Source organism: Pelodiscus sinensis, chromosome 2 (genome assembly GCF_052426305.1).
Source record: "Pelodiscus sinensis isolate ZL-2025 chromosome 2, ASM5242630v1, whole genome shotgun sequence".
In the NCBI taxonomy this organism is placed as follows: domain Eukaryota; kingdom Metazoa; phylum Chordata; order Testudines; family Trionychidae; genus Pelodiscus; species Pelodiscus sinensis.
The window spans coordinates 241,733,994-241,761,544 of record NC_143053.1 but is presented as its reverse complement, the minus strand read 5'-3'; the positions used below and the strand labels follow the sequence as shown (position 1 = coordinate 241,761,544).

At 38.1% G+C, this 27,551-nt stretch overlaps 1 protein-coding gene across 1 annotated transcript in view; it reads right to left on the bottom strand.

The window, feature by feature from the left end:
- PTPRN2 (protein tyrosine phosphatase receptor type N2) overlaps positions 1-27,551 on the bottom strand; it is a 944,343-nt gene that overhangs the window by 618,649 nt on the left and 298,143 nt on the right. The window contains exon 4 of the mRNA XM_075922745.2: positions 2,703-2,820. Coding sequence (XP_075778860.2) covers positions 2,703-2,820 — 118 coding nt within the window. The remainder of the gene's footprint in view (positions 1-2,702; positions 2,821-27,551) is intronic.

The window sequence follows — 27,551 nt, the reverse complement described above, 5'->3', positions numbered from 1 at the left end:
TCGCTAAATCATTGAGATGGCTTCTGTGGTGAGAGCCTCTTTGGATTAGTTGGTCTTCACTGAAGCAGAAGTGTAGAGTAATTTAGAGAGCTGTAGAGGCTTGCATAGCATATGACAGCCAGTCCCAAGGTACCAGTCAGTCACAGCAAGGTGCCCTGCTTGGAATTGCAGCAGTGCTGCGAGTTGTAGCCCAAATTTGTTCCCCCCATTCCAGAACACTAATTACATCAGGACTTAAAAGCAAGACATTAGAAGGCAACTTTATGGCTGACTTCTATGGTTCTCATGTTGGGGAATCCTCTTCTGTCCAAACATGTGAAGTTTAAAAAAGTATATGCTGCTTTTACCCAGCACAATGGGAGTGTGCTTTCACCACCGTGTCCAACGAGATATGCTGATTCTGGGGGATTCAGGCAATTGCTATGCAGAGGACTATGGGGGCATTACTATAATTTACTGTAGTTCTTTCTAGTTTCCCATGTTACTTACATCCCTGTGCAAGCATTCTGGTACACCAAGATGCCTTCTCTTGTTCCAGAACTCTACATTCTGCCTTGTCAGGCAGGTTGTGCAAGTCAGATTATCGGAGTTAAACTACATGTGCACATGCATGGGAATACACATCTCTCCTCTCTTTCTACTTAGCTGAAAAACAGTCTAATATTTCTGCCAATTTTGAACCTAGTAGGTCAGTAACACTTCTGCTTCAGTGAAGACCAACTAATCCAAAGAGGCTCTCACCACAGAAGCCATCTCAATGATTTAGCGATTCCAAATACCCTAAACCAGTGGTGTAGCCAGAAAACCTGGCCATAAATCTCACATCAGTGGCTGTTGAGTACTTAGCACCTTTTACAAATCTGGCCCTTATTTAGGTGTTTTGGCCATTGTGAAAACATATTTCCAATAATGAAGACTGATCACCTAAAACCTGGATTATATTGCCTTACTCATGTAAGGAGCAGGGCATCAATGTTTCAATAGAGAATCAAAATTCTTCTTTAAGAATTCAAAATAATTACTGACATGCCAGTGTATGGCAATTCCCTGAGAAATAATAGTTAATATAAGTAAGAGCAATTTTATTGTACATGCATTGTCTCTCCATTAGTGCTTATTAGCCATTAAGAGTTTATTGTTCAGTATCTTAATTCAGAACATGCTTATATGCTAATGTTAAACTTCCATGTTATTGGACCACTGAGTACACTATCACTAGCCTTTAAAAATGCTATTTTTAATGTTATTCAAGACTAATGCAACTGAAACTTTAATATATAGTTTCTCTCACACAGATACAAGTTTGTTTTCATAAGCTAATTCCAGAAGAAAGTTCTCCTATGGGCCGATTATTTTATAACCGTCTATCCTACTTCAACTAGGATATCTTCAGTTATCTAAAAATCAAAGAGGAGTCCTACAAAAAGTGGAAACTAGATCAAATTACAAAGAATTAATACAAACAAACAACACAAGTACGTAGGTGCAATATTACAAAGACCAAAGCACAAAACAAGATCTAATTATCTGGAGACAAAGGGTACAACAAGAAAATATTCTTAAATATATTAGAAGCAAGAGGAAGATCAAGGACAGGGTAGGCCTGGTAATTATTAGGGGGGAATAACAACTGAAAATGTAGAATTGGCAGAGGTGTTTAATTACTTTGTTTCGGTTTCCACCAAGAATTTGGTGGTGACTAAAAACCTAACATAGTGAATGCCAGTGAAAATGGGGTAGCTTCAGAAGCTAAAATAGGAAAAGAACAAGTTAAAATTACTTAGACAAGTGAGATGTTTTCAAGTCTCCAGGGCCTAATGCAATGCATCCTAGCATACTCAAGGAGCTAAGAGGATATCTGAGACATAAGCTATTCTCTTTGAAAAGACATGGCGGATGGGAGAGACTCCATAAGACTAGAAAAGGGAAAATATAGCGACCATCTACAAAAAGGGAAATAAGGATAATCCAGGGAATTACAGACCAGTCACCTTAACCAGCAAAGAGAATGGAGCAAATAATTAAGGAATCCATTTGCAAAAATCTAGAAGTGATAAGTAACAGTCAGCAAGGATTTGTAAAGAACAAATCATCTCAAGCCAACATGATAAGCGAGGTTCAGGTTGGAATTTAGGAAAACCTTCCCAGCGGGGTGGTTAAGTACTGGCATACATTGCCTAGGAAGGTTGTAAAATCTCCATCATTGGAGATTTTTAAAAGCAGATTAGACAAACGTGTCACAGAAGGTCTAGATACTGCTTGGTCCTGCCATGAGTGCAAGGGACTGGGTTTGATAACCTCTTAAGGTTCCTTACATTTCTAGGATTCTATGATTATGAAGTTTTCTATTCTTCTCCCTTAACCAGATGGTACTTGGCAGTATCAGAGACCAGATATTGGACAGGATGGGCCACTGGTTTTATCTGGCTCTTCTAGTTGCTCTCTGATATCAGTGCAATCAATAGATGTACAAGGGTATTATATAAGCCACCAACATTTTCCTATCCTATTATTATTCTCATTCAGGGTGCCTGCAGCATTCACTCATTTTCATCCCTGTTCCTTTCTAGCTTTTAAAAATACAATTACACCACTAGTTTCTCCTCATTCTGTATTTGATGATTTACATAAGATTTTGGTCTTCAGAACACTCCACAACTGTATACCCACGACTATGGCATGTAACATTATGGGAGACTTACCTTAATGTATTGGAGCCATCAGTTAGGAATGAATCAGGATGCCAGCGGTGGATTTTATGGATGTTTGACAGTTCCAAGGCAATAACATGTTGCATATAGTCATCTTGCCAGGTAAAACCTGTTAAAGAAGGACATACACATAAAAAATAAGCCTAACTATTTTAGCAACTGACAAAGTTTGGCAAAAACCTGTCTATGTAAACAACTATAAATAGAATCTCTGTTTCCCGAAATGTTTTTCTCTGATTGCTCCAGGAGCCAAACTGCAGGTTCCCCTCTCCTGCTGATACTTTTATTAATCAGGCCTTTGTAAGTACTCTTCAGAAATGGTGATCCTGTTGAAGTGTTCTCCTGTAGGAAGATAGTAGGTGGTGTGATGAGGTTTAAGAGGAGATTATATTTAATAGAATTTTAGTGTGGCTAGACTTTAAGATGCTAGAAATCATCTTTACTGTATAATGAAAAGTTATTTTGGGTTAGTTATTGAGAAGAATTATTTCTAGCTTGACTTCTGTGGTACAGCTTTCTAACTGAATTGTGATTAATAATGGACAGTTATTTCTCACAGGTGATTTATTCACTTCTCTGTACCTCGTAATTTATACAGCACATTGCCCTTTCCCTGTAACCTCCTGTAAAGCCAACCATTTAAAATGGTACAGGGATAGTGTTGTTTCAGTGAAAGCAGTTATTGTGAGGGTTCATGTACCATATCTGGGGACCAATTTCTGTTATCTTTATACTCAAATGTAATGACAAAGAGTTTTATAATCAAGGTACATTTAGTTATGAAGGTAACTTCCTTGTGATTATGCATTAATTAGATGCACTGCTGATCACATGATAATTATGCTTGGAATAATGATATAACTCTAAGAATAATTGTTACCCAATTTATAAATTTTACATGTTATAGTAATACTTTAGTTTATAGAACTGCCCCATGTAATCACTGTATTTAATTAATAAACATCATGTAACTGCAGAAATATTATACTTTTATACCTTCCATAGTTGCACAGTAACCATAACACTCAGTAAAGGTTGTTATGAATTTACATGTACCCATTTAATAAAGTCTGTGATCATTGTAAGGAATAACCTATTTATAAATATTTTCTAGCACGTATAGCCTACGCTTTGAGTTTGTCTTGGCAGCAGGTTTTCTGTGTAGAACACTTACCTATTTCACACACATAGTGCAAGGCTTAGCCCCCATCTATACTTATGCAACAGAGAGCTATGTTCTGGTGTTCAATTTAGCAGGTCTAGTTAAGGTCCACTTAATCAAATGCTGAGTGCACCTCTAGTCAGCACTGGTACTCCTCGCAGCTGTGAGGAGGAAGAGAAGCCAACAGGAGCATATGCTCTTGTCAGCTTCCCAGTATAAAGCCAGTGCCAAGCTTGGCTTATGTTATGCGAACTTCAGCTACATCATGGATTCCCAAACTGGGGGGTGTGAAGAAATTCCAGGGGGCGGCATGAGGTGACCCAGCCCCCCCCCCCCAGTCAATTCCTCCCCTAAGTTTTGCTGCTATTGGGGGGGCATGAGGGTTTCTCAAAAATCAAAAAGGGGGCGTGATGCTGAAAAGTTTGGGAACCACTGAGCTACATTATTTACTTAGATGGAGTTGCTTACCTTAAGCCCACCCTCTAAGTCTAGTGTTGACCAAACCTTAATGAATGTTTGTAAAGTGCTTGAGATCCTCAACTAAAATGCATTATACTCTGTGTGACTATTCATATTAGTCTTTTTGTTTCCGTTTTTGTCAAGAAGATTGATGGTGATGGGATGCCTAACATACTGAGTGCTAGTGGAAATGGGGTAGGTTAAGAAAGTTAAAAATTATTTAGAGAAGTTAAATGTATTTAAGTCACCAGGGCCTGATGAAATGCATCCTCGAATACTCAAGGAGCTGATAGAGGTGGTATCTGAGCCTTTAGCTAGAATATTTGAAAAGTCATGGAAGTTGGGAGAGATCCCAGAAGACTGGAAAAGGGCAAATATAGTGCCTATCTATAAAAAGGGAAATAAGAACAACCCAGGTAACTACAGATCAGTCAGTTTAACTTCTGAGTCAGGGAAGATAATAGAGCAAGTAATTAAGGAATTCATCTGCAAACAACTGGAAGATAATAAGGTGATAGGTAACAGCCAGCATGGATTTGTAAAGAACAAATCATGTCAAATCAATCTGATAGCTTTCTTTGATAGGATAGAAATCTCGTGGATAAAGGAGAAGTGGTATATGTGGTATACTAGACTTTAGTAAAGCATTTGATACGGTCTCACATGACCTTATCAATAAACTAGAGAAATACTACCTAGATGGGGCTACTATAAGGAGGGTGCATAACTGGCTGGATAACCATTTTCACAGAGTAATTATTAACTGTTCACAATCATACTGTATACGTAGGATGTAGTGGCTAGTACAGCTAATAGGAAATACTTTTCTGTGTAGACTAGACTTTGGGCTTCTGCGTAAGTATCTTGTTGAATATGGGACCTATAGAAGTATGGGGATAGCAGGGGGAAGAGTGCATAGTTACAACATTTGGAAATGCTCTCTAATCACTGAAGTTTCTCTTTGGAGTGGGAAATTTAATTTTTGTTACTTGAAAGTTGAATGAAACCCTAGGAATCACTGGGGCAGTATGAGGGTTTAGCAAATTTAAAAAAAATATTGAAAAAAACTATTTGGCACTTAATGGATCTGTGATGGGGCATATGCCCCACACTGGCCCTTTAAGGGTGAAAACCCAGCCCTGGTAGAGGGCTGAGAGCAAAGTCCACAGCTGTGGCAGATAGTAGCCAATTAGGGCCCAGTTGGGGGCTACATAAATAAGGGCTCGTAAATAAGGAGAGAGGAAGAGAGACTCTTGCTCGGGGCTTTCCGGGACCATATCAAAGGACATTACCCCCAGGGAGTGGGGTGAAAGGTGGAGAAGGAGGCTCAGCCTAGGGCTACTCCAAAGGAGGGGGTGATGAAGGCAGAAACCTCAAATAAGGGAGTCCCTGAGAGAGAGGGGCACCCAGAGAACTGAGGGGACCCACTTGGGAGCCAGACGAGCTTCAATGGGGACCCAAACCGAGAGAGACACCTCTGGAAGGGGGCTGAGACACTGGAGTGGGCACTGCTGAAGGAACATTCTGTCCTGAAGGGGACATTGTGGTCTGGAAGTGACACAGGTCCAGAGCGTGGAGTGAGGACATGGGGAAACACCAGCCACAGGGAGGTACCCTGAGGGCTAACAAGCTAATTCCCAGTGCTACTGGCAGGAGGAGCCATGGAGGTAAGTCCACCCCATGACAGGATCCATTCTCCATTTCTTCTTTCCTCTCCAATCCTCAAAATAAAATTATACATAATTTTACTATGAAAATACTTTCTTCAAAAACATTTCCGATTTTTATAGCTATTCTAAATTATTTTAAACACTGGGAAAAAAACAAAAGTCCAACACTTTTTCAGATCTCTTGCAGTCTTTTCAAATGTAAATCTCACTTTTTCAAAATCAGTACTGTAAGGAGCAGGATTCAAATCATTTGCAGACCTTTACATCCAAGATTGCTCAGCAAATGTATTCTTAGCTGGGCACATTAAGAATGAATCACTGTATGTTTGCAGTAATTGTTACATGGCATTAGTCAATTATTTTAGGATTAATGTGTCTATTGTGTTCAAATTTTTTCCACTAATTGTTTTTAGAAAGTCATATAGAAGAAAATCAGGTACAGGTGATTATAGATATTCAGCACAATGCCTCAATTAGATATAAATGTATATTGAAAGCATTAACATGTCAATAAAACAATAAAAAAGTCTGTATATTTTAATCAGTAATTCCAAAATAATTATGGACCTTTCCTGTAACTATTTTTCAAATAACCCCACTGAAGTCTAAGGGACTACTCATGTAAGTAAAGACTACTTGGCATGAGAAAAGGTGCTAAAATAGGGCTTGTAGTTGTAATATGAGATTATGAAATAGAGCAAAGGTTGTCAGTCATTCCAGAATATTGCAAACCTTTCATGAGTCTGATTTGTCTTGCAAACCCCAAGTTTCACTTCACTTAATAACTACATGCTTACAAAATTAGATATTAAATATAAGTGTCACAAGTACCCCACTACTGAAAAATTGCTTCCTATCTCAGGCTATATCTACACTGCAGGCTTCTAGTACAAGAAATTTTGTGGAAGAGATCTTCCACAAAAAGTTCTTGCGCAAGAGCGCATCCACACTGCCATAGATGCTCTTGCGCAAGAAAGTTCTGATGGCCATTCGCAGAATGGCCATCAGAGCACCTGTGCTTTTTCCAATAGGGGGTTTCTTTGCACAAGAAACCCCTGTTGTCCAACCACACATGCCTTTTTGCGCAAGGGCTCTTGCATAAAAAGGCTTATTCCTCATAGAAAGAGGAATAACTCTTCTGATGATCTACTGTTCTTTCCCCCAAAGCCAACCCTGCACTTGCAACCCCCCAAAAATCTATTCTGTAACCACTCTGGGGTCACAAATCCCAGTATGAGAAACACGATCCAGATGAGTTGACGATCCCCACAAGATCTCTCCATAACACTAGAATAGAGTGTACATGCACACTCACATACAATTTTCTAGACACAAAGCCTAGGATTTATCAACTATATTTGCAAAGAAATACAAAACTTACCCCTCTGTGTTATTTATATCCACAGACTTACAATTCAACATGGTTAACAGCCATTTCAATAAGCTTTCATCTACACAGTTCTTGTCAAAAATCAGCCATCCTGGGCAAATAACACCACAGGACAATAAAGAATGGTAATCTTACTTTTTGATGGTCATCATAATTATGTGTGTAGTGGAATCTAAGAATATTTTCTTTCTTTCACTGTATTATATTAGCAATTTTTTCATAATACATCTCAGAATATCACAGGTATGAAATAGCCAAAGTGTGAAAGAATACAACTGGGGCATTAAAAGAGAATAGAAGAAAGAAAAGGTGTCTCATCAGGAAATTAAAAACAAAAGAGGGATTTTCTATTCTCGAATCCTTAGACTTATTTCTAATTCCGATATGGGTGCTTCACAAGACAGTGGTGAGGAACCCAAATCTTTATTAGTTCAGGAAAACCTTCTCTCCTTACCCATTAGTCAATTTTTTTTTCTTTTTTAATGTAGCTAACTTAGGAATTGCAGTAATGTATAACACTAACCTTATACCAATCATTTTCCAGGATTGTTTCAATATAAAAAAATTCTCTCCCACACACTGCGCTCAATAAAATAGCACATGGAAGAGTTCTAATACCAAGCTGACAGCTGCAATCAAAATTAATGTTGAGAAGCAGTGTATGACGCCGTATGGCAATTTCCTGTCCCCTTTGTCTATACCATCACACCTAGTGGCTGCTCCTGGCTCACAACCCAATTATAACAATTTAACTCTGCTGGCTGAGCAGGATCACAGTGGTGCTGTTGTACACACATTACTTCCATGTCACTAAAATGGGACTGTACTGTGGGATACCCAGCTACCGATTAACTGTCCCTGCTGGAGCTCTGTCTAGGCTGTGCATTTTCTAACAATGAATTCCCAGAGATGGAAAATGCAAAACCATATACTTTCATTGTGCACTTTTGTGACAGAATGATACTGGTGGGCAATTAACTGTTGCAAGATCTCTCCTGAGTAACACTGTGAGGTACGGAGGCTTGAGCAAAAGCACAGGTCTTGATATTCTTTCACCTCATAGAAGAAAAACACATATTTCCTTCTCCTGGGTGAGGCAGTAGAGGATTTACTTCCATTTTTACAAAATTGAAAATCCACAACCTAAATTTATATGGAAAAGAAATGATAAGCCAGAATCGCTGAGAGCCTGAGGTAGATCTTCACCACAGCTGTGAGAATTTGAAGTAACTCCGCACAGCCTGAGCTGCTCATCAAAGTGAATGAGTTACATCAATGTAAATCTGAAAGTAACAGAGATCAGTCTGGTCCTTCCCATACTAGTACCAAAGGCTCTCTCTTGATAGTTTCTTTTAGCTGCAGAATTAAACACAAACCATTACTATTATTTTGTTACAAAAGCACCCAGAAGCACCAACTAGGCTCCTAGGCTACATCAACACTGCAAAGCTATTTCAGGATACTAGAAGTATCCTGAAATAACTATGCCATGTCTTTTGAGAAGTGAGATAGAAATGTAGCCGTGTTAGTCTGGTGTAGCTAAAACAAAATACAGGACTATGTAGCACTTTAAAGACTAACAAGATGGTTTATTAGATGATGAGCTTTCGTGGGCCAGACCCACTTCCTCAGATCAAATAGTGGAAGAAAATAGTCACAGCCATATATACCAAAGGATACAATTAAAAAAAAAGTGAATACATATGAAAAGGACAAATCACATTTCAGAACAGAATGGTGTCTTTTGAGTGCACCCATTTTTTTTGAAATATAAATGACTCACTATTCCAATGTCCCTGTAAACCTCATTCCATGAGGGTTAAGGGACATTTCAGAATTGCTCTTTATTTCAAAATTTGGTGCTGTCTGGACAGCACCAAATTTCAAAATAAACTATTTTGAGGTAATGGTGCAGTATAGATGTACCCCTATTGTGCTAGGGTTCATTTACACAGTAGGACTTAACTCGAAATAAGCTAGGCAAATTGAGCTATGTCAATAAGCTATTTCGAAATTGGGAATGTCTACACAGTGCTTATTTTGAAATAGAGCAATCTTCCTCTGACTTCCCTTACTCCTCGTACAATGATGGTTACAGGAGTCAGAGTAAGAAGTCCTCCAGTTTGACAATATTTCCATATTATTTCATAATAACTGCCTGCTGGGTAGATGCAGACTAAGGCTGTGTCTAGACTGCAGGGTTTTTTCGAAAAAAGTAGCCTTTTTTCGAAAAAACTTCATCTGCGTCTAGACTACAGCCGCGTTCTTTCGAAATTAAATTGAAAGAACGTGGCTTTTCTTTCGACAGCAGTACTCCTCATTTCATGAGGAAGAACGCCTTTTTTCGAAAATGCTCTTTTGAAAAAAGGCGTTCTTGAATGCAAACAGGGCTTTTTCGAAAGAGAGCATCCAGACTGCCTAGGTGCTCTCTTTCAGAAAAGCGACTCACTTTTTCAAAAGAAGAGATCGCAGTCTAGATGCTCTTTTTCGAAAGAAGCTTTATCAAAAGTATCTTTCGAAAAAGCCTCTTTTGAAAGAGGCTTGCAGTCTAGACGTATCCTAAATTATTTCAAAATAATGCTAGCTATTTCGAAATAATGTTGCTGTGTATATGTACCCTGACTGTGTAGGCATGGGTTCTGCCCCAAAGAGTATACAATTTAAGTATTAAAATTATAAAAATAACCATGAAGATACTATGGGCACTGGAGTTTTACATAAACATGGACAATATCAGAACCTCAATTCAAGAGTTGTCTTCACATTTGTATTACAGTTTCATTTTTATCTTACATGATCTACTAATATCCTCACACTAGTTAAAATCCATATTTACATAACTATTAAAAATAATCACCATTCATAGAATCCATATTTTCCTTGTCTGATTTTTATATTTTGTAACTAACCACTTCCATGTCTCTCTTGTTCTCTGCCTCCTATTTTTGTAAAACTAGGTGAAGATACTTGGTCACATCCTGAGTTGATGTAAATCAGCATAGCTTCATTGACTTCAATGCAGACTTGAGCATCAAGCCCACTAACTGCATTCCTGGGCTAATATAGTAACAATGTTAACATTTTCAAAATTTGATCACTCACTGCTCAATGCATCCCGCTATTGCCATTCCATCCCCAAACCATTTCTCATTCAGAATTTAAAATTTGCCTATTTCTTATATTAATGCTATACTGTGTTGGTCTATAAAGTACAACCATGCCTAAGCTTATAATGACATGCTGGTGTAAAGCAGCATATTTCAATTTAAGTCAAGAGAACTATGACAAGTCACACTAGATGAGGATTTGGCCCATTGAATATGCCCATTCATATTACTGATTTTTTTTCTCTAATACAGAGGGTAAATTATCAGGGCTATGTCCAAGAGTCTAAGAATAAGTCAAATTAACCTGAGTGGATAATGTGATGGGATTACTTTGGCTTTTGTGCCAACTGAAATCCAAAATAATTAGTTCTGCATCAATATATTGGCAACAAAGTGATTTCTCCATATCAAGTCCATTCAAAGTGACAGGAGATTATTATATATTGGCAGCAACCTATAAATTCAAACCTCATCCTTCTTTCTCAGAAATGCTCTCTCTCTCTTCCAGCTATTCATAAGGAACAACCTCAAAGCTGAAGCTACTGCATGTTACTTATTTGCTTCTATTTTTTGATTGTTGCATTAATTTTTTGCCACTTTTTGGTTATATTTTCCTTTTTGTCCCAATGCAGTGTATGTTGAAACAGTTTTCTTTCTCTGACATTATTTCAACTGCTACTTTATTTTAGTCAGAAAACTCTCCATTGTAGAGCTCAGAGAATTTCAGCACCCATGTTATGCGTTGCAAAAAGCTTTTTTTAGCTGTCAGAATGTCTGTAGAACTGTGACTGGCTTTCTTCCCTGTTTTCACAACCAACAGGTCAACATATAGACATCACTTTCTGCAGTCTGCCTTTCCAGAATCCCTAGAGAAGAAGCTCTTGTTCTCATCCCAGACCTACATTTTCAGAATTCAAGGACACAGCCAATGATGTTCACATATTTTAATGCTGGTTTGTTGTCTATTGCAATTTTACTGTCTACGCTGCTGTATCTATAGCAAGATTCATGCTTTCAAGAGCCACATTGTCAACCTCTGAATATAGTCAAAGGTGTTTTCCATTACAATAAATGAAAACCAGGACTTTTTCTAATAGCTATTTGGCAATACAGTCCTCCCTGGCAGGATAATGGCAATAATAATTATGCAGAGGTTACAACAACTCTCCATATAGGTAAGGCTGAAGCTATTATTATAAACCCAATTTTATAAAGGGGATTATATATCTGACTTGGAATATAAATTTGGCCTGAAAATTAATCGATGTATTGTCAAGTCAAACTTACTACAAAGTTTGAAGAAAAATTGTTAAATCATTTCAAATTCCAGTTTACTAAAAACTATCTTGCCACCATCTCACTTTAGTTTAAAAACATGTGGTTACTAATCTTTCACACTTGCCACAGTGTTAATTGTAATTTTGTTCACCAGTTATATTTGAAAATAAATTGTTGTTAGTTACAAAAAGGTATTTATGATTTTGTTGTGAGTATTCTGAATCCAAATAATGTTGCCTTCAATTTCAATAGGTATGATATGTCTAGTCTTGCTCCCATGAATGTCAACTAGACTTTTTGGCAATTGACTTTATTAGAAGTTCTGGTTTTGAGGCTAAAACATCACAGTTCCAATCTGATGTATGCTTTCTTGTACTGTGGACAAGTGATATTCTCTTCATAATTAAGACGGTCACACTGTCTGGATTTGCTCATGACCATGAGTGCTAACCTCAAAGTAGACTTTCAAGAAGCAAGGCAGAGCCCCCAAACTGGTACCTGCTCTAAAATTAGATTTCATCAACCCAATCAAAAATGCAAACTCCTAAAGCACTGTGGGGGCTTGTGTGTACTATGGAGAAGATTGAACCTGTGGAGGTCAATCTTCTAGTGTTCAAATTAGCAGATCTAGTGTAGACCCTAAATCAAACAGTAGGGCAGCCCCTGCCAACGTTGTGTAGTCCTCATGCTGTAAGGAATAAGGGAAGGCAATGGGAGCCTATGCTCCTGTCGACTTCCCACAGTATAGACTCCGCAGTGGCTCGACATAAGGTAAGCCGATTCTAGCTACACATTTTTCATAGCTGGATGGCATAAGCCAACAGTCTGACCATGGAGTCACAGACAGTCCCCTCAGGCATTCCAATCTATCTTGCTTGATTCTGTGATACTTGGTTGCTGTACACTAAAAAAAACACTAAATATTCAAGTTGCTTCTAGAACCAAAAGATCGTTCACTTTACCCAGGTCTATTTGTACCTTATATCTGTCACCAATGGCAACAGTTGTAGCCTGTAATAAACTAACTACGGACTTATGTAGGAAAATATGTTTAAAGAGGGCAAACATATATACACAAATGAATTTTAAAAGGTGAGAGGTTTGTAGTAATCTGTCAGCTCTGAATGTCTTTTAGGGCTAGCCCAATTTGATTCTTGGTTCCATAGCTCTGGCCCTATGATAATTGAAATAGCAGAAGAAATGAAAAATGTTCTTGTCAGCTATTTCTATTTCCTTCTCCCAGAATTCAAGATGATGGAATGAGCCCTTTTACACATAGCCTCTTCAAGGTGTAAGGGAGCAATTAACAAAGTCTTTATATTATGATGTTTCATAATTCCCCATTGAGCAGGAGACAATCCCTTCTAACTAAATTGACAGTTTCAGCGTAAACTTTTTTGTTTACAGTTATAAAGCAAAACTTAAAATATTAGTACATAGTGAAACCCACATACATTCTGGGTGTGTTGTGTTGTCCTATGTAGTGGCACTTAGATCGCTTAGAGAGCGAACAATGAGTGTGCTCTAGAGCCTTAGCTGAGGCTATGTCTAAACTGTGGGCTTCTTTCAGAAGAAGTTTTTCTGGAAGAGATCTTCTGGAAAAACTTCTTTTGAAAGAGAGCATCCACACAGCAAAGGCACATCGAAAAAGTGATCTGCTTTTTCAAAAGATAGCGTCCACATTGATTGAATGCTAGCTCACATTTAAGTTGTAATTACTATGGATGGAGTGGCCACCAGGGCACCTGTGTTATTTCCTGGAGGCTTCTTCTCTTGGAAAAAAAAACCCTCCTTCCTGTCCACACATGCCTTTTTCCAAAAGAGCTCTTTCAGAAAAAGGCTTCTTCCTTGTCAAAAGAGTTTTACCGCTGTCGGAAACCCCCCTGCGTTCTCTCAACTTTCGGTTGAAAGAACGCAATTGCAGTGTGGACGTAAGGGTAGTTTTTCCAGAAATGGCTCTTTTTCTGGAAAAACTCAGCAGTGTAGACATACCCTGAAAGACAGTTAGGGTTTAGTTCATGTAGTAGAGGCTCATGTACTAAGCTCCAGAGCTCCCAGTTTCAATTCTACCTGTTAGCATTACAATAGCAGGTGAGAAAGCTATTTTAAGTGAGGTTACTGCAGTAACTTACAAACATTTCATAAAGCCTAAATACTAAACACATTATAATTTCCATACCTATCTTAACCATACTAACACACAGGTGAAACAGACTGGTTTCCAGCACTAAGTATTTCAGTGCTTGGCTGAGGCCTAAAGCCAAGCAAGGGTTGGCATGTGGTCTGCTAGAATCACAAAGACTACAATATGATCCTGTGCCTGATTTTAATTTACCACAGGTAACACCAAAAAGGTGGTGGTGGGTGGAGGAATCATTTTCCTTTCTAATATTTAGAAGAAAGCCTCTTTGGCAGCTTCAAGGTTTTCTGAAAAATCTGGTTAAATTGAGTATGATATAACATGGAATTAGGATACAATGGCTCCTGTTTGAAGACTCTGCAATATTTAATGTTTCTTTGTATCCCTCCAAAATTGGATGACACAGGTAAATTTTAAGACACTGACTTATGCAAGACCCACTTCCCAAGGGCAGGAATAGATATGATTTCTCTATCAGTGAAATATAGGAAATATTTTCATCTACAACTCTCATTGAAGCTACTTTTTAACAATATATGGCAAATTCAGTATCTGGTTAGTTAATCCTTGTCCAATCCCCAGCTTTGTGCCCCTGAAGCCTAAGGGAATGTAGACAGGTATTCTACCTCAGAAGGCAATAGTACTGCCAACCTCAAGAATTCAAGAATGCCACGTCATTCCCTCACAACCCAAAATTATTTTGCAAGAACAAAATCACAAAAAATTGATTTGGCCTGCTATCTGATTTTCTGAGAGAACCACTAATCCCACCAACTCATCCAAATCCCACCAAATTTAACTTGAAATCCATACATTAAATGCTTACATAAAAAGTATAGGCCTGCTGACCACTCTTCAGCAGTGGACTCCACTTCACTTTCTAGAGTGAGGAAAGTGTCATTCTTTCTCTCTCCATTCCTTTTCTCTAAAATTATCCTGCCTCTTTCTCCGTCTTCCTAGCTCCTTCCCTACCCATCATAGATCTCCTTTCCCTCCCAACCCACAGTTTCATTCACCTATTCCACAATGTGGGCTGTTTCTTTGCACATTGAAATGAGTTTAAGAAGATATTATGAGATGATTTTACAATGCTGAAAATGAACTGTACTTCACAGCTATGTTTTTCTGTTGTAGTTTATCAATTCTATTTCAAGATAGTAATAGGACACATCAGCCACAGTATCTGGAAGAACGTCTTAGTTCCTAGAAGAAGGAGTTGGAAGTCTCTTGTCCTTGGGAATTATAACAGCACCTGTGTGACATAGTATAGTTGGACAGAAATGCACTATTGCTTAAGTAAGTAGAGAATTATATAGATATGCCTTTCGTATTCAACTAAGCATATTCAACTCAAAACCCAACTTCCTTCATATACTTTTAAATGCCTATGAGCAAAACTTTTCCGTCAGAGTGTATAGTGCATAATGAACCTTATCTCTGATATACTTCTATCCTTACACCCACTGAACTCCCACTGATGTCCATGTAAATCAATTTCCACGTTAAAATGGGCCTTTAGTTGTGCATGTGAAGTTTATGCCCAAGGATGCAAAACAGATTACTCTGAAAATGCAGTTACACATTTATAAGTGCAAAATCTGCTTTTGAATGTGAATCCTTAAGGTTTACATAGAAATATTTTATCAAATGTATGTGTTGGAAAGCAGCAGTCAGACTAAAAAAACCTACGAAATAGATTTTCAATACAGAACATGGGAGAAACTGGCATACTTGAAAAAAGTGTTAATGAGCACTGTGCACCCACACATCATTCTCTATTTAAGTTACCACCAGTGCAAATCACCCTTGAGAATCAGATTAAATAACTGCCTTTTAAAAAGAGCAGAAACAGACGGCAGTGGTTATATGACGTCTATATTTGTATCTCTGTCTCCCCCATACTTTCTTTCTCATTTTTCTTCTTAGATTGTATATTCATTCAAGCAAAGAACTTTTTGTTGTACATTAGGTACAATGTCTAGAGAATTGGTCCCAATTCCAAAGGGAGCCTGTCTGTGCTACATTAAAAATAGCAATAATTACAAATAATTAATAATTACAATACCTGTCGTAAAGTCTCAGAGGGGTAGCCGTGTTAGTTTATAACTTTAAAAAAACGAGTGATCCTGTGGTACCTTAGAGATGAGCAAAAATATATATGTAATATCATGAGCTTTCCAATGGGTTTTGCCCACAAAAGCTTATGATACTATATATATATATATATATATATATTTGTTAGTCTCTAAGGGTATGTCTACACTACCCCCCCTAGTTCGAACTAGGGGGGTAGTGTAGACATACCCTCAGGTGCTAATGGACTACTCATTTTTTGTTTTTTTTTATATCTGTCCTGTTAACAATAGAGCAACTGTAAGGATGATCTCTCTTTAGGAATCTGGAAAAGCTCCAATGGCCAAAAGCCAGAAGCTTTCCAGTGAAGAATCTTGGCCAACTGAGTGCACCTGACAAAGATGAACCTTATACAGCTCAAATTGCTCCAGTAAAAATCAAATAGCTGACATACTTCACATGGCTCAATCCGAACCCATTCCCATGAACAGGATATGCACATTGAGTTTGTTCAACCCAAAAATGCTACCTACCATTTCCAGCTGTAGTACTTTCAACTAGGTGATTTCCATTCTCTTGTATGTTTAATGAGAAACAGCTTTTTACCTGGCTGCAATTCAACCAGATCAGGACACAATGTACGGTACTACAGTAATGCTCTTTGGTTTTCTGGTTTGTTTGGGGTTTTTTTATTAGAAACTCTTGGTGTGCATGTCTCCAGCTGATGTAGCTCCATATTTGAAGTCCATTCCTCCCCCTTGACTCAGCATGACTAGTAGCTCAGTAAGCACCAATGGAGCTCTCTTTTGGAACACTCCTGTGATGCTGATTTATTGATTGTTATTAATACTTTGTCAAGTGCACTCAGTCTGGTCCCTGAGTAACTGCTTTTTTGTAGCTTCTTTACTTTCTGTCACTATATACTGTCTCTTCCAATGGAGTAGATTGTTGCTACTTTATAGTTGTGAAGGGTTCCCCCTGGACTGCCACCTAGAACTGGGATGCCACTGAGCCTTCTGACCAGCAGCCTGGCCTCCCTCTTACTGTACCGTGACAAGCTGCAAAGACCTCCAGCTAATGCTTCCACCAGCATTCACACTGATAGGGAGACAACCAGCTGCAGTTATTTTCTAACCACCTTCTATATAACATAGGATCCTCGAGCAATGCCAATCTGCCCTGGTCAAATTTGGTCAGTACAGAGATTTAATATTCTGCCTGCCTCTCCCTCAATATGAAGAAAACCATCCACACTTGGGCAGAGGCATCCCCAAGCACTCTGGTCAAAACACATTGGTTTAGATTAAAATAAACACAGGATTATTAACTACAAAAGAAAAATGTTATGTAGTGCTGTCAAGTGATTAAAAACATTAACCACGCAGTTAATTACAATTAACCTCACAATTAAACAGTAATAAAGGCTGGACCTCCCTGATCCAGCACTCATGGGACCTGGGCAATTCCAAACAAGGGCTCCACTCTGGTCTGTTACCCCACTCTGGCTGGTGGGGTTCCCTTCCCCGGCCAGGCTCCTCTCCAGGCTCCACTCTGCCCTGCAGTGCTCCACACCCCCACCCAGCACAGCTTCTCTCCAAGCCAGTGTCACTTCAGCCAGCAGGTCTCCACACCTCAGCCAGCAGGACTCCCTGTCCCCAACCACACTCTAGCCAGTGGGGCTTCTCCCCGGGCTGGTCTCACTACAGCTGCAGCAGGGCTCCAAGCTCCCAGCCAGTAGGACTTCCTACCCCCAGGCCACTGGCCCTGCAGGCTGTCAGATGCTAGTAACCTCTGCAGCTGGGGCTCTCTGGTCCAGCAACATCTGGGGTGAAGTTGCCAGACCAGAAAGTCCCAGACCACAGAGGTTCAACCCATAGAAAACCATTTATTTAAATTTGGATGATTTCTACATTTTCAAATATATTGACTTCAAATATAACACAGAATACAAAGTGTACATTGCTCCCTTTATATTCTTGATTACAAGTACTTGCACTATAAAAAACAAAAGAAATGGTATTTTTCAATTCACCTAATCCAATCTCTTTATCATGAAAATTGAACTTACATAGGTAGAATTATGTACAAAATTAACTGCATTCAAAAATAAAACAATGTAAAACTTCAAAGTATACAAGTCCACTCTGTCCTGCTTCTTGTTCAGCCAATCACTCAGACAAACAAGTGTGGTTACAATTTGTAGGTGATAATGCTGACTGCTTCTTCTTTACAATTTCATCTAAAAGTGAGAACAGGCATTCACAAGGCACTACTGTAGTACAATTTTTGCATGTCAAATACGCTAAAGATGCATGTGTTACTTCATATTTCAATAACCATTCCAGAGGAAAGGCATCCATGCTGATAGTGGATTCTGTTCAACAACACTCCAAAGCAGAGTGGACCTATGCATATTCTCTTTCATCATCTGAGTCAAATATCATCAGCAGAAGGTTGATTTTCTTTTAAAGTGGTTTGGGGTCTGAAGTTTCTAAATCTTTTAAGACTTCTGAAAGCACATTCTACACCTTTGTCCCACTGAGATTTTGGATGGCCTTTCAGATTCTTAAAACTTGGGTAGCTGCTAAAACTATTTTTAGAAATTTCACATCAGTACCTTTTTTGCATTTTGCCAAATCTGCTGTGAAAATGTTCTTAAAGGAACATGTACTGGGTCATCATCCAAGACTTCTATTAACATGAAATATATGGCAGAATGCAGATAAAACCATGGAGCAAGGGGCATACTATTCTCCTCCAAGGAACTGAGTCACCAATTTAGTTTACGAATCATCAGCATGGAAGTATATCCTCTGGGATGGTGGCCAAAGCACAAAGGGGCATATGAATATTTAACAAATACAGCACTCTTGCAATGACAGCTACAAAAGTGCCACATGAATGCCTGTTCTCACTTTCAGGTGACATCGTAAATAAGATGTTAGTAGCATTATCTCCCATAAATGTAAACAAACTTGTTTGTCTTAGTACAGTAATTGGCTAACCAAGAAGTAGTAGATGTGGATTTGTAGTCTCTGCAATTTACATTGTTTTGTTTTTGAGTACAGTTATATAAGAAAAAAAATCTAAGTTGTTCTTTCATGATAAAGAAATTCCATTATTATGTTAGTATGAGGTGAACTGAAAAATACTATTTCTTTTCTTTATTATTTTACAGGGCAAATATTTGTAATTAAAAATACTATAAGGTGATCACGGCACACTTTGTATTCAGTATTGTAACAGAAATCTTATTTGAAAATGTAAAAAAGCATCCAAAATATGCAATAAATTTCAATTGGTGTTTTATTGTTTAATAGTGTGATTAATCATGAATAATATTTAATTGCAATTAATTTTATGTTAATTGCATGTAACTGTGATTAATCAAAAAACCCAATTTTAAGTGATTATAAGTAAGAGCAAATAGATCAAAAGCTAATTCCCTTGCAAATATACAAAAAAGGCAAACTAAGCTTAATATACTAAATAGATTAGATATGAATTAGCAGATTTTCACTCTGAGAAATGATACAGGGAAAATGCATCATGTTAAAACGTGTGTTTAGCTAGCATAATGTTGAACACATTTTAGTTGTGTGTTTAATGAGGGCCTATTAAGATGTTTTAAAATATTGGTTTTGTACTTACTAAATTGAATTTATCTTAGTCTACACCTTTTCCAATGCAATGCTATTTGGGTATAAATAAGCATTATATTTTCAAACAACTAGCCCAGTCTTACTGCCTGAATAGAAAGACAATTCCTGCTCCACTATGGTATCAGAACAGCAATAGCCCATCACTGTACAAATTAATCAGTCATGTTCCATTAAGAAATGTTTTTCCCTTTATGAAACATCTAATTTTTAAATACAAAATCCATTATTTAATCCCTATAGTTTATCAGTCAACCATGAATCATTATCACTAGAGTAACTAGATGATATAATTCAATGAGAAGAAGAATGGCCAGTTGCTTGGGACATTAGCCTGGGAAGTTGGAGACCCACATGAAATTCCTTGCAAAGTTGAGCAGCTTCCTCATAAAATTCCTTCTGTAGATGACTATTAGGTTTTGAATAATTACCTGATGCACTGGCTGAATAAGTAAGGTGACATTTGCCCGACACGAACTCTGCTTCAGAAGGGTGAGCTCGAGTTATCTACAACCAGAATAATCTTTGTGTCTTCTGGCACTCCAAGTTCTTTCAGGTGGTCATTCATGACAGGAACAAAGATATAGTGGAACCAATACAAAAATATGTCCTTGTCAATCCTCGATAAGCCTTGTACTCAACTAGCAGATGGACAATACCCTTGAATGCTCTTGGTCGCCTGAATTTTGAAACCATTAGCAGCTTGTTTTTGTGTTTTTCAACAGCATTTGCACACATAAGCAGATTGATGTGGTCCTTGTTCCTCTTGAATCCATGTGCACCAACCACAATTGCACCAGCAAAGGTTGAAGATGGCAAGCAATGCCAAAAGTCCTATTTCATTGGCATGGTAGAGGTTCCTAGCTTACGCCATGTTCCCAAATCAATTCTTAAAAAACACACACATTATTTCTCTGCAACACCATGATCAGCAGACTATTTCTTTCCAGAGACATCAAACTTTCAGATACCATGTCACATCGTAAAGCATGCCAATCAACCATCAGAAAAAAAGCAGGTCTCAGCCATTTCCATATGCTGATAAAAGTCCTTGACCTTTCCAATCAGCACTGGACCAGAAACTGGAAGTCCCTGAGAATGCTTCAAGCAAAACAATTCATAAAACATGTTGTCTAATTGCTTTGGTTTGTGCAAAATACATTTCTCAATTCCTTTCTCATCGTGGCACTTGACACAAATTTAATCTGTTTTGCTCTCTGCACCTTAATAACATAGATCATCGATGAGCCAACACCTAACTCTTTCTTCCAGTTTTCTCCTCTTTCAAGGCCCCTTATTAGGTACAATTCTGGGTTATGGTCAGCACAACCCATTTTCTTTTCTGTCCATTGCCTGTTGCTGGTGTACTGCTAGCCATAGTACTGTATTGTACTGTATTTTGAGGCAGGATTCTACTTAGAGGCAGGACAAGGGGGATGACTGTACTCACAGGCAGGCCAAATACAGCCTTAACTGCTGCAAGTTTGTAAATGCAACTTCCGCAAGCACCAGGGAATGGAAATGTCAGCTAGAGTTTTCCGAATATCCAAGTGCCAGATATCAAGGCTTCTACTGTACTTCCAAAGTTTTGATAGTTATAGGCATCTGTTCTTTAATTTTCTGGAAGAGATACAAGTGTGCAAAGCTCCATAAGAGTGAAGACTGATATTATTATAATAACAGTATAATATTTCAAAAGAGACTAACATTGCAGATTCAGTTTCAAATGTAGCTGCTATGCTCTGTTACAGTATGGATGGAAAGTCTTTCTTATCAGTGGCTGCAGGTATAAAATAACAGTGATATCTTTCTACACAATCAAGTGGTACACTATTATCATAGCTTTGATGTGGTGGAAGAGCATTTGCCTAATTTTCTACCTCCTCAGGGTTTCATGGTTACAGTTTTCTCCCATGCTTGAGAAAATAAAACTGGAAAATTTCTTAAAAGAGTGGCAGAAATGTAATTAGGAAGGGCACTGGTTTATTCACTTGTCTGAAAAGCGTCATCTTCACCAATAAGCTACATAAACATCAATGAAAAGTGTTAGGCAACCTTGACCAAAAGTGGCATTATCACTCCGCATAAAATAATAATGACAGATGGAACTTGTGGCAGTTAATCTGATTGGTATGGAAACTGTTTGAGTTAATATATGACAAATGGTGCAAATTAAAAGAAGCCAGTCTGTTATACTTAAATACTTTACAAAGTATTTAAATGTTTTTATTTAATGTCAGGTCTTAGATTCACTGACTGTTTTAGCCAGTCTGTTTTTATGAGACTGCAACTATTTAATAGTGATATAATCAACTGTCAACCTACAGAGCATCCATTAGCTAATGTATCCAAAGGTTCCACGTTCCCGTACATGACTATTCCTGAGTAGAAGAATGGAAATTTGAAGAATTTCTCCTTCAAATACTTCATAGATGTGAGGTAGCAGAAAGGTGAAGGAATAAATTGGTTAAAGTGTCTGCTTCATCTTTGCAACTTTACTCGACAAACCATCTTCAACCAACCAACAGCCCCTTCTAATAATGTTAATTTCAGAATTAGCAGTTTTCAGGCCGTCCAAAGATCATACTGTATGAATATCCTTTAACTGCTTTGCAAACATAATAATTGCAGTCCTGTGTAAAAAAAAATCCCATAAAACATTTTCTCTCATAGCTTAGACACAAAATGCTACATGTTGCATCTCTCTAGTCCCACAACTTTGGGATATAGCCACTGCTGAACCAAAGAATTTGCCAAAAAACCAAAGGTCAATATTGTAGTGAGTGGGTCTCTTTATTGTTATTTCACTGAGCCCAATAGATGGAATAGCACTTGCAATGCTGCTTAATAATGTATGACTGTAATGACACACCCTATGTAAGCCTATGCCTAGCCAAAGCTTATCAGCTCTCTTCATAACAAAGTGTTAGTGTTGTTACACAATTTTACTGTATTGGCACAAGGAAATAAGTAGATAAAGCATAAAACATAAAGTAAATAAAAAACATGCTTAAGCTTAGCGGCATTGCCAACACTTCCATTGCTTGCTGGTCTCGAAGACATTCAGAGTGAAATAACAGCATAGAACATCTGGCTATAAACAAACTTTAGGGGACCCTAGGAAACTTGGCCACACCCATGATAAGTAGATATCTGGATAACAAAAATCATGCCAGACCATGGATGTTGCTGGACCAGAGTGTGCTGGACTAGAGAGGTTCAACCTATACTGTAATTCAACAAACTTTGTAAAGGAAAGATGAGAACCTGTTAATGTCATTGTAATCAACAGACATAGAACATAAATTGATTTTAAAATGTCCTTATTCATTTACTATTTCTGTCATCTTTGTCTTTGTATGTTTTCCAGTCATACATTTTATTTACTTCACACACTGAATGTGCAAACAGTAAAATACCTGAGACACATACTGGGATGCAATCCAGATGAATGGGGAGGGGAGACTTGTAACCCGTGCACTGTAATTTTGGGTGTCTTATAGTGTCTTGCTCTAAGATCTCTCACCTGGGGCCTCACAATTTTCCAGCATATAAATCACACACAAACTCACAATGTGACTGCAGCCTGTCAGCTATACCTTGGCTCTCACCAACCTTGGTTATGCTGCAGGATGTCCTCAACATACTCCCAGTCCAGAACTGTATGTCCTACACTGTTAAGTCCTCTCCTGGACAGCACAACTATATTAAGTCTGTTATTCCTTCAATGGAATAATATGACATTTTATTATTTTAAAAGGAGTACAGGCAGTCCCTGGGTTACATGGATCCGACTTACATCAGATCCCTACTTACAAACGGGGTGAGGCAACCCCGCACTAGCTGCTTCCCCCCAGCAGACCAGGGAGACGCGAAGCTAGCGCCCCCCCCCCCCCAGCAGACCAGGGAGACGCGGAACGGTTTTTCACAGCAGACACTTCAGCTTGAGAATAAAGGACTGAGTGAAATGAGGTGTGGGAGAATAATACTGAGCTCTGGAGAAATGTTTGGCTAGAGTTTCCCCTACAATAGGTACCAGTTCCGACTTACATACAAATTCAACTTAAGAACAAACCTACAGTCCCTATCTTGTACATAACCCGGGGACTGCCTGTACTCAGACATTCCAAATTCATTATATTGGATTAGATAAAAGAGTAAAATAAATGTATTAACTACAAAGCAACTGCAAGAGATATAAAAGTTACAAATGGCTAGAGGAAAAATAAAGACCAAATGCTTACTAGTTTACACTATATTAGTTTTTTGCCAAATTTTTTAACCACATGCCACAGCAGATTATGGACCAAACTCTCAAGCCAGAAACCACTCACCGTCTCAAGGCCAAAGACACTTTTCCTTTGTTTTTTAGACATGATGCTAGAGACAGGAAGAGGGAGGGAGGGAGGGAGTGTCTTGAGCAGTGTGCCACTTTTTACAATCCTGTCTCCCCTCTGAGAAACATTTTCAGCTGGCAGCAAGGCAACACACAGGCTTGTGATGAAAGAAACTTTTGTGCTATTTTTGGGGGGTAATATGTAGATTTTTATTACTGCCTCCTCCCTCACCAAAGAATGGCCACTTAGCAGGCTAAGGCCTCAGCCTGCCCCATTTCTCCAAAAACCTGGTTTAGTCACTTCTCAAACTTACCTTTGAAATATACTTCAGTCATGATTTCATCATATGTTCAGAACTTTACATATAACATTGTATGTGTATCTTGCTATGGAATTATTGATCAGCAAATTATGGGATGTTAAATGATATCTCACAAGACATACCGTGTATGAAGATTATTACAACAGCATGCAGAGTGTGAAATTCAGGGTATCACAACCTGCTTTCATTAATCACTCAATAACGAAAGATCAAAGATTCAGATCTATAAACAAACCAGATTTGCCATTTTTATTGTCTTCCAAACATTTATTTTGACACAACTACTTCTTTTGCATATTATGCTGTAGCTGGTCCACTTTCACTTAAAATGGTGTCAAATTTAATTAATTTTCAACTTATTACATACAGTATCTGGGTCTGTCTGAAACTATTTTTTGTTTTATTTTAAGATAAAAATGTCCAATCTCTCCCCAAGAGATTATTTTTATCATTCCTGTCTGATTGGCAGTATATTATTAACAGAACCCAGATTTCAAGAACATCATTCTTATAACAAAAGCATTATTATGACAAAATTAATTATTTTCAGCAGTCTGTAAATAGATCTCTCTCTGTCTTCATCCATTATATTTATTACATCACTCAAATGTTGTCTCCTATCAGCCCAAATGTCATGTCCATGTTCTTTATTTAAAAGCATGAGAATTTTGTTTTTATCTGTTTATTTATATTTTACATTATATAAGACTAAACAATACTGTACTCATGGAGCAAAATTTAACTGTTTTTTTTATATGTTGCAATACACCATGCAGTCACCAGATGTCATTAAAAGTAAAGCACCACACAAGAGCTTCAATGAAATAAATGTCCCAAGTGAAAATTATTCCAGTGGACAGACTTCTCAGGCACTTCACCAAAGAATTAATGCCCACAAATCAGACATCTTTACAAGGAAAAACCAGTTGCTTTTCATTTCAACCTACCTGGACATAATCTTAACAACCTTACTACATGCATCTTACTTCAAAGAGACTTTAACACCAGATTACAGAGGGAAACTTCAGAACTTTTTTTCATGCTTAAATTTGACACTTTACAAATGGGCCTTAACAAAGGTGCTAATTACCTTAACCATTATAAAGATAGCTTCCCCACTTATCACCCTTGACTCATAAATAGCTATTCCCTCCCTCCCTCCCTCTCTCTCACCCCACCTTCTGTACTAAATCTGATTTGTCAGTTTAATAATGTGTTCACTTTTTTCATTGTATTCCTTTGGTATATATGGTCATGCCAATTCTCTTCCAGAATATGATCTGAAGAAGTGGGTCTGGCCCACGAAAGCTCATCACCTATTAAGCCATCTTGTTAGTCTTTAAAGTGCTACATAGTTTTTCCTTTTGTTTTTGCAAGATCAGACTAACATAGCTATCTCTCTATTATTATGACTTGAACTCAGAAATTCTTATTTTCCAGGTTTCATCTAGATGCTTAATAAATTATTTGGAGTTGATGGGAGGCATGATTATGAAAATGTGGCTCCAAAGACTTACTTGTTTCCCCCAGCAATGGGAACAAGGGCAGGCCTTTGGTTTTAAGGATGTTCAAGAGTCCTGAACATACTAAGTGTTAATGTAATTCAAGAACAAATGGAATGTAAGGAAAGATGGGGGTCTTCCCTACTAATGCATCTGCATTATGAGTAGTAAGTTGCACAAGCTGCAACTGAGAGCAGAATTCAGCCAAATAACTAGAATGCAGCTAACAATTCTACTGATGAAGTATAAATGAAAATAGAAACATTCACTCTTCCTGTTCGCTCTCTAGGGATAACAGGAGTAAGAAAGTAGACAAACATTTTTTTTTAACTCTACAGCAAGCAAAGACGACTTCAATACTCCAGGGCTACGTCTAGACTGGCATGATTTTCTGCAAATGCTTTTAACGGAAAAGTTTCTCTGTTAAAAGCATTTGCGGAAAAGAGCATCTAGATTGGCATGGACGCTTTTCCGCAAAAGCACTTTTTGCGGAAAAGCGTCCGTGCCAATCTAGACGTGGTTTTGCACAAGAAAGCCCCGATCGCCATTTTCGCGATCGGGGCTTTTTTGCGCAAAACAATACCGTGTTGTCTACACTGGCCCTCTTGCGCAAAAGCATTTGCGCAAGAGGGCTTTTGCCCGAATGGGAGCAGCATAGCATTTCCACAAGAACACTGACAATCTTACATGAGATTGTCAGTGCTCTTGCGGAAATTCAAGTGGCCAGCGTAGACAGCTGGTAAGTTTTTCTGCAAAAGCATCTGCTTTTGCGGAAAAACTTGCCAGTCTAGACACAGCCAAAGTGGGCAGATCTGTTAAAAGTTCCCATTCTTATTTGATCGCTGTCCAGACTAGAAATGCACCAAAAGAATACCATTTTGGGAATTAGACAACATACCAAGAAATATATCGAGTTGCAGGAAGGCAAAACAAGACATGATTTTTATTCATGCTAATATCATTTTGCATAGTTCTGGTATTGAAAGATAAATTAAAATGGGCATAAATTATAATTATACACTAAGTTTAAGGCCCCTTGTCACTTCTAGAGAAGAGTAAATCAGCCTTTATGTAGATGAGAATCAGAATCATTCTATTCTGTTCTACTTAGGTTCCTTCATCATACATCATCATGGTAACAGGATTTACCCTACCCAATATTGCTATTTATTGCATATCATAGGCAGGATTCCCCACAGTGAATCTTCTTCCCATTTTTGATATTTCCACAACCAATTTGTCCTTGATTCATGCTGTCCTTAATAACTCTCTCTAGGCAGCAGATGTCAGGGTTTTTCATGTGGAATGAAGCAAATGTGAAGCCACATCCCTAATAAATTGCTTACTGAATATTTACTTTTACCTACATGACTAACATCTAGCAAATCTTCCTCTGCTAAAGCCAATGTTTACATATTAAAGCACAACATTTACTGAAGCAGCTATTCTTGCCAAAAATATATTGCATTAATAAATCTTGAAAACAAGCCCTAGTAAATGTCATTTCTGCTTAAATGTTCTGCAGAGTCAATGACAAGTGATGTTGCTGCTGCCCTTGAAGAATCTCTATGTGCAGCTTGTGTTTGGATCTGAATTCTAATATTGTTTGTGCCAGAATCAATCCTAAAGCATTCTAAAGCCTGACTCTGAAGCATACAGTAAAAACAAAACAGGAATGCATCAAAAGCTATGTAAAAGGAAAAAGTGACCCTGGGAAACTGGAAATGCTGAAATACATGCA